General features: G+C 55.1%; 3 protein-coding genes across 4 annotated transcripts; 2 read left to right on the top strand and 1 right to left on the bottom strand.

Moving 5' to 3' along the window:
• Positions 1-597: 597 nt before the first annotated feature.
• Positions 598-1,062, top strand: KVP18_004788 (uncharacterized protein; the record flags this gene model as incomplete). The annotated part of the gene is made up of 1 exon (XM_067957752.1): positions 598-1,062. One exon carries the CDS (start codon positions 598-600, stop codon positions 1,060-1,062), a length of 465 nt encoding a protein of 154 aa, XP_067813919.1.
• A 25-nt stretch (positions 1,063-1,087) lies between these two features.
• Positions 1,088-3,043, bottom strand: KVP18_004790 (uncharacterized protein; the record flags this gene model as incomplete). The annotated part of the gene is made up of 1 exon (XM_067957755.1): positions 1,088-3,043. The coding sequence occupies one exon, from the start codon at positions 3,041-3,043 to the stop codon at positions 1,088-1,090; it is 1,956 nt and encodes a 651-aa protein (XP_067813922.1).
• A 210-nt stretch (positions 3,044-3,253) lies between these two features.
• Positions 3,254-7,983, top strand: KVP18_004789 (uncharacterized protein; the record flags this gene model as incomplete). 2 transcript variants are annotated; one of them, XM_067957753.1, is made up of 2 exons in its annotated part: positions 3,254-3,261; positions 3,288-7,983. In XM_067957753.1, the coding sequence occupies 2 exons, from the start codon at positions 3,254-3,256 to the stop codon at positions 7,981-7,983; spliced, it is 4,704 nt and encodes a 1,567-aa protein (XP_067813920.1). The 2 variants fall into 2 exon arrangements, with proteins under 2 accessions (XP_067813920.1, XP_067813921.1); XM_067957754.1 differs by lacking the exon at positions 3,254-3,261 and having other exon boundaries at positions 3,367-7,983.
• Between the last annotated feature and the right edge of the window lie 109 nt (positions 7,984-8,092).

Below are 8,092 nucleotides of genomic sequence, written 5' to 3'. Positions count from 1 at the left end.
TGCGCATTCTGCTTTCTGGGGGCTCGTGGTCAGAGGAAGAATGTAAGCCGAACACGGTCGGGTATGGCTCCAAATCGGCTAAGTTCTGAGCCGCAAGGAGACGGCCTATATGCCACTGGATCTTGTCGCGGCTCATTAGGCTTTTGACCTCTATCCTCGTTAGGACCTTGTAAGAGTCCTGTTTGAAGCGTGCGAAAGCGTCATCCCTATTATTATGGTCGTCACTTGCAGAGCTTTCTTCTGCTCGCATCCGCAGCCGATAATTAATTAATTGAATTTTAAAAGGGTATGCTGGTTGCTTTGAAGGGGAATCTACATCTTTGACCTAACACATGACTGAAATAGGGCCAATCCCTCGTCTGGTCACTGATGAAATTAATATGAATTTGTTCTCTAATCACGATACGAGCGCATTGGACTAGTTTGTGAATGGTGGCAGGCTCTACCGAATTAGAAATATTGATAACCGGCGAAGCATGAAAAGGCCTAATTTCACAAGCAATTTTCACTAGCAATTATGGACATCGATTATTGTGTAAAAGATCAAAGGTTACGGATAGGCAGTCACTTTGCTAGGGATATTGAAATTGGGACATAATGGAGGAAGCGAGGCACAAAGTCACTTTTGAAGGTCGCGAGCTCTACGAATGGTCCCAGACGTTGGAGGACGTTATGTTCTATACGCAGATTCCACCCGACATTAGCAAGGCAAGGCTCGACGTAGCCATCACTTCTTCCTCCGTCCGTCTTGGTCTGAAAGGGGCGGCGCCTTTCTTGGAGGACCATTGGTGGGCGCTGGTATGTAAAGACGAGACGTACTGGACTATTGCTGGACGAGAGCTGCAAATTCATGCCACCAAGGCACGGCCTGGAGAAACCTGGTCCTCCCTACTGAAGAGTCATGAGACGCTCGACACCGGCGCTGACCGGCAACGCCTGCTGTTGGAAAGGTTTCACAGAGAGCATCCGGGCTTTGACTTCTCCCAAGCGAGTGTGAATGGCAATGTACCAGACGCGCGTGACTTCATGGGCGGCCTGGACGTGGACAAATTGAGGAGGTAAAGTGATATTCAATGTCAACAAACTACTAAGGTAGACACGTTTTCTCGATATGAAACCTTTGGGTCCTGCGACCTTCTTGCCACATCGAGTCAAAGAAGGAACCTGCGGTCCAGTCGCCTAAGGAAGGAAATCCCATGCTGAACGCGGCGCCGGAGTCGTCGAAAAGTTCGGAGTGATCCCCAAGACGGAAAGCCACTTGACGAATGACATCGGAGGAGTCGGACACGACAATTAGGGGTCGGGTCACCTTCAGCACCCTGTGGACCTCTCCGAAGAGTTGCGGAGTAAAGAACTGCCTATCCCCATCAGGTTCTGGATAGTTGCAAAACACCGCGTCCAGGCTGTCGTCGGCCATGAATGGCAGCCAATCGTGCACGCTGCCGCCAAAGAAAGCAACGTTGGGGACATCCTCAAGTAGGGCCTTCTGTCTGGACTCCTGCCAGCGGGTGTGGTGGATGTCGCAGCCTATCCAGAAGGTGCTAGGATCCGCCTTCGCTTGGCTGAGCAACCAATCCCCCTTGCCGGAGCAGACCTCCAAGCGAACCTGCGCGTAGCTCACTGTCCCTCGACTTGTCAGGTAGTCCAAATCAACGTAGCCATCCATGAACACTTGAGAGAATGGATTCGGACTTGATGGCATGGTACGAGGGGGCAAGCAAATGGAGCCAAGAGTGTTCCTCAACTCCATGATCTCTGGGGTGTCTGCGGGGCTACTGCTGCCCACGTCCGCCGAGGTCAACTTCTGGTCTCGCGTCCAAAAGCTGCCAGCAGCCATCTGAGCCTCAGCGATGTCATCAGCATCCTCGAATCCCGGCTGTAGAAAGATGAATCGCGGATCTAGGAAAGGGAGGGCCTGGTCGAGTCTCGACTCGCTCTGCGCTTTCAACTCCAAGTACTCGAGCCAGAAGTAGTTCTGGCGTTTGACCAGCCCATCAAACATCTTCTGCGAGTTGCTCTGTGTACTGCGGTTCTCAAGTCGGCTGGAAGAGTTTTCCAGAATGTGCCTTGCAGTGGTGAGATTCTCGACAATCTCGTCCATGCATTCCACTCCTGCAAATGCATACGCCATGAGTTGAGCTTGTGCCACGTATAAGTAAGTCTCTGGCTGTACCTTCAAGATGAACGAATGACCTTTTCCGAGGCGTCCCGCTACTGCCTTTTGTAGTGCCTCGAACGTTTCTAACACCGCCACAGCAGATTTTGGCAACTGCGCCAAGCTGAACAATGTGCACAGGTACAGCACGGAGAACCCGTCTACTGGGAGGGCCTGAATGGCCGATCCAAACACCTTTTGGGCACCGAAGGACACTTCGGTGTTGACGACATCGCACCAATTACTGATGACCTCAGTCACAACCTGCGCTGCTCTCCGTAGGTCCCCTCTTCGGAGGCACGTTCTCAAAAAGGCGTTGATGTGTCGGGGGCCCACTATCAATTCGCACTCACTCCGACAAGCCCAGGAGCGTTCCAACGCGAGACGAAGGTAGCGTTCCGCTCGGTTCTCGTCAAAGCGAGCCAGATTGATCATTTTGAAGCATAGACCTTCGTCGGCCCGAGAGCGCAGAAAAAGCTCGTCCATCAGGTCCTCTCTGCTCGCGCGTTGTAAAAATTCCATGCCCGTGATGGCTTCCGCTCTAGACGCCCTGCCATCAGATGTCCCCAGGCTCTGAAGGGCTGGGCACATGGAAATTAGACTCTCCAAGCATGACGCTGGCTGAGGTGCGAGTTTAGGAGAGGCCGTCGGCACTGCAAAGGCTTCTGCAACGTCCTGACGCGCAAGTACCCGCCGCCGTTGGTTCTTGATTTTCCGGCGATCTTTACGAATAGCCACCGATTTTTCAATCTTCCTCGCGATGAACTCTTTTTTGCGTAGCAGTTTGTCTTTCTGGACATCAGCAGTCTTTGGCGGTCGTTTCTCGCGTCGAGAGGCGTTCTTCTTCTTGAGCTTGTGAATGGACCGACGCTTTTTTGGTGCCTCCATCAATTCCAACTTTTCTGGCCATCACTGAACTGTGCGTAGAACTGGCAGCAGCAGCAAGCTACATTGCATCTGTGACTAAATCTTGGCTTTGTGCCGGTCATGCTCAACTCGCTCGTTTCCAACAGCCTTACAGAACCCAGTGTACCTCCAGGATACGGACATGTGCCGCCCAGTCAGAAGCCTGGCACGGAACATATCTGGAACACTGCTATGCTGCTGTGAGTCTAAGGTATGCAAACCACAGTCTTAAGTTGAAGCGAGTGACTGACTGCCGAGCTGTTGTCGAGCATTACCTTGCGAGCAACAAGAATTGCCTATCAGGCATGCTGTTGCTATCTTACGTCGACGAGGCTGATGGCGAGCTCATTGACGCAGTGGACCAGTGCTACAGTCTGCTTAAACTGGAACCGCACTGGCCGCCTGCGGTGAAACGGATTGCAGATCTGGAGAGTCGATGTATCATTCCGCCTATGCATCTGTACTGGAGAATCCTCGCTCTGGATCGGATGCCGAGAGACCTCTATCAGCCTATGGACCACTTCACTGACGAGGCCCGTTTGCAACCGCTGTACGACGAGAGACACCGGAAGCTCGATAACGAGACCCAGATACTGACATCCATGGAGCCGTCACCGCCCTTCCGCATGGTTGTGTGCGAACTGACGGAACCAGGAGACCTCCTCGCCTCGATCACGCCGGTCGCGTGCGCCGTGGACCCTCTGTGCATGCCAGAGACCTTATGTTTCCATTGTTTACAGCCTACAGCAGGCATGCAACGCGTTAGCTGCGCCGTCAATCCTGAGAGTTGCCCATTCCACTACTGCTCTCAGGCATGCATGCTGGAAAATGCGCATGTGCACAACGTTGAGTGCGGAATCGTAGCCAACGGCCTTTATGCTATCGCCCACGAGGTGAACCTGGACCCCGAAATGCTGCTTCTGATCCTGCGTGTGCTATTCCGGTTCAGACATCAGAAGCTGCTGCAGTCAGCAGTGTCGCTGGAATTCCAAGAGACGCTGAAGCTCTCTCACACGGCGGAGTTCGTTCGAACACGCATGCCGGAGCTGTTTGAAGATTTGACACGACTGAGTGAACTCTTTGAGCAGATGCTGGGCCCCGAGAACCTCGCGTTCATGTCGTCTGCCGAACTGCTTACTGTCCTGGCGGCTGTCCACCAGAACGCTGTAACTGTTGACTTGGATAGTGGTCAGGCATGTCACCTTGCGTACGGACTGTTCTACTCCCCTCTAGTAGCCGAATACCACCACAGCTGCAAGCCTTCAGCACTGGTTTCGTTCGGACCGGTACTCGCCTTAAGGGCAGCAGTTGTTCTGTTCCGAGGCGACTGCATCAGCATCGACTACAACCGCCGAGTGATGCAACCGTTGGTGGCACGTAAACATGGCAGAGCCAGCGCTCGAGTTCTCTTTTGCAAATGTGAACGGTGTATTACGGCGACGGATGATCTGCTTTTCCTCAACGGACTGAGCTGCGTTCGTTGCGCAAGGGGTTGGGCTTGTCCCAGCCTCCCAGCGGCTACGCGAGCTTTGTTAACCATGACTGACAAGGAGGAAGACGACACAAAGGACGCTGCGTGGTTCTGCAATGTGTGCGGCCCCATACGGAACCGTACTGCCGCGGTGGAGTTCACTCGGCGGCAACAGCTGATTGAAAAGGCCTACCAAGATGGGTTAGACCTCAGGGAGTCTCAGAGAACGATGGAATTGCGTAGAGTGTGGAAGGCCTTCTTGGATGAAGCGTCTCACTACTATCACCCCAACCACCACCTGCTCTTCAGGATACACCTCCACCTCGCTGGTCTGCATCTTCGCGAACCTCAGCGCGACCCTTTGCGTGCACTCACCTGCCTCCGAAAAGCTACCATAGCGGTTCGTCGGTGCTTGCCACCTTTCACAGCCACGGCGGCAGGTCTCCATCTGTTGTTGGCGCTGGTAACACTGGAATGCAAGGCCCTCTCGGCTACACGTGACCACCTCGCAGCCAGAGACGCGAAGCAGCAGGCGCTGACGCTGGCTATTACCGCTTCGTGGGAGTTCCGAGTGTCTAAAGGGGCAGGATGCCCCTGTTGGATGCAGGCTATGCGGGTGCTTCGACGCGTGGCTATCCACGTGGGTGCTTGCACGCCTCCAACACGCCTCAGCGCGGCGCAACAATCTCGGGAACTGGCTCTCTCCGCTCTCCGCAGCGTTTATGAGGACCCAACTCTGCCTCCTGACGCGGTGAAGCAGTGGCTGAAGTACGATATTTACCGTCCCATGTATCTCGCTGCCGTCGGTGGCAAGCTTCGCGAGTTCAACATTCTGACTGAAGGACTGCCGCAAGAGGCTTACCACGAGTTGAAGCATCTGGGAACGGGGATGACGCTGCTTATGGCCGCCGCGTCACATGGCCACGTGCGGCTCACCGCCGAGATCTTACGACGGATGCACCCTATGAGTATCCTAGCCACCACTGAGACGGGTCTTTCGGTGGTGCACTTACTGGTGCAGTTCCCTCTTGAGGATCTGGGGGAATGTACGTTCTGCTCGCTTGGCATGCGATGCGTCAATCACGCCAAACGCCCTGCTGCGGTGCATTTCTTGCCGCAAGTCGATGACTTGCTAACAAACGAGGAGAATCCGGAAGTCCTTCCAGGTCGCTGGTCCAATCGACTATCGTCCCAGTTCTCCGGCGTCCACGAACGGCAAATCCGTGCCCTGTCGCGGATTTTAGCCTGCGTTGCGCAGTTCGACGCCTCCTGCGGGAGTGATAAGCCAACGGATTGTCTGCTCTCTAATGAGTCTCGGCTCGAAAAGGTGATCTCTCTCGAGGATCGCGGATTGTCTAGTCCAGGTCAGCTCTTCCTTGGGACCAGGCCTAGCGGCCAAGATGACCTGCCAGAGGACCCTGTCGTATCGGTCGACAATGTGGACGTTTCCTACATCCAGTATCGGAATCAGGTTTCCGAGATGCAGCAGCGCCACCGCCAGCCGGGGCATCGGCCAGGTCGTTGGGTGCGGGTGGAGACAGAGTCCTCTTCGACCAGCACTCCGCAGGCAGAGCAGATTGGGACGCATCTCCAACGACTTTCACAAAAGCCAGCAACGAGGGCTACTGTGACATTCGGGGACAGCAGAGTGCTGATCCCTTCACAGAAGCGAGGGGAAAAGGCTGACCGCAAGAAGGTATTCGAGCGGCGGCAGTTGGGCGCTCGCCAACGGTTCAGTCGCGAACCTGTAGCACACGCCGCGCCCGTGGAAAACTGGGACGAAGATAAATACGAGTACGACGAGGACGACTATGAGTACGATGCCTATGAGGAGGGTGAATATGAGTACGAGGAGGGAGATTATGAGTACGAGGAGGGCGACTATGAGTACGAGGAGGGCGACTATGAGTACGAGGAGGGCGACTATGAGTACGAGGAGGGCGCAGACAGAATGACTACAGTTTTAAGCAGAAGCACGAGGGGCGTTGACAGCGTGAAACTTTACGACTTCCGAAAGTCGAGAGGTGTTGCCGATGAGCGCCCTGCCGAAAGTCGACGGCGCGTGGCCAGGAGACGGGCCCGACGGCAGCGCCGCCGACAGGAAAATATCGCGGCACGAGGGGGTCTCCCGTACCTCGAAGGTGACCAACGGAGACCCGCGCCTGACGCTGGCGGCGGAGGAGACCTACCCACCTCTCGAGCCATGAATAGCCTACTCAGTCGCAAAACTCACCCTTCCGTGGGACACAACACTCCAGTCCACCTTGCAGCCCTCAGCGGCAAGACAGAGATGCTGAAGCTACTACTGCAGTACAATGCTCCTGCCAGCGAGCTGAACGCGAACAACGAGCTGCCGCTGCACCTGGCAGTGCGTAGGGGGCACACGGAGGCTATCCGAGAGCTTCTGACATGCAACCGCGGGCTAGAACTCCGCGACTGCAGTGGCCGGACGCCACTCCACGTCGCTGCCTTCCATCTCAACGCACTTCCAGTGAGTCTATTGTTGTTCCATGGGGCTGACGCGGGCTCTCTGACCTCGGAAGGGTGTACTGTATACCATGTCGCGTGCGACGGGCTTGCCGACGTGACTCCACTATTAACGCGAGTGGGACTTGAGTCATCATATCCACTGGGAGGAGCAGCTTTTTCCCGGTTGATTCGGCCTCGCCAACAGCTGGAACCCGAAATCATTTTTCGCCGGCTGGAGCGAGCGCGTGATACTATGCACGTACTCCTGGAGAAGTCACCGAAGTCAGTACTTCGCGTGACGAACCCAGAAGGCCGAATCCCGTGCGAGTACATCGTGGACTGTCTTCATCGGTTGCTAAACAGTCGAATCCCAGGCCGTGCAGAGGAGAACGAGGGATGGAATAAGGTCGAAACCGGCTTTCATCAACTTAGTTTCATGCTACAACCCATGGCGCTGCCCGTGAAAAGCCCCGAGGCGGATATTGTCGCGCCTAGCGCCACTCCTGTCCCCACCACGTTGGAATCAGCACCCATAACTCCGAGATTAGGCATTCCTTCCCACAAAGGAAAGCGACGCCGCCGAGTTTCCCGTCACTTCATACGGCTGGCTCGGACCCAGGACAGGCTCGTCAGTGTGTCAGACACTGACAGCTATACGCCAGGCGCAGTGCAGACGGTGATGGTGCCAGGTCTCCTCGGCGAGGCGACACAACGACAGGACCTAGAGCCAGCGTCCACCAGGGAGAAGGCAGTCACCGAGGTACTCCTTGATGCTGAGCAGTCAGTGAGAGGGTCCACGGCAGACCGAACAGTGCTGTTCTTTGACCCAACCGCCAAAGACACTGTGGTGCTCTTGGAGAACGACGAGGGAGAGGCGAACGAGAGCCATAGCTACGGCTACGTGCCAAGGGATCTTGTCGAAGAATATATGGCTCGGGATAAAGAGCAGGACACCATTCAGTTCGAGATCACGCCTGTCTAGGAGGGGGAAAATTGCAACTGATTCATCACGCCAGAAACCATTGGTGTATCACTTTGTCTAAATTCTAGGGGACATGTCACAGCTCTTCGAAAAAAGCAGCTCGAGTCCC

This window comes from the organism of the source record quoted next, assembly GCF_019968955.1.
Source record: "MAG: Porospora cf. gigantea A chromosome Unknown PgA_NODE_1075_length_8092_cov_346.297, whole genome shotgun sequence".
Lineage (NCBI taxonomy): Eukaryota > Apicomplexa > Conoidasida > Eugregarinorida > Porosporidae > Porospora > Porospora cf. gigantea A.
The sequence above is the reverse complement of the archived record's forward strand: the minus strand, read 5'-3'. Positions and strand labels throughout refer to the sequence as shown.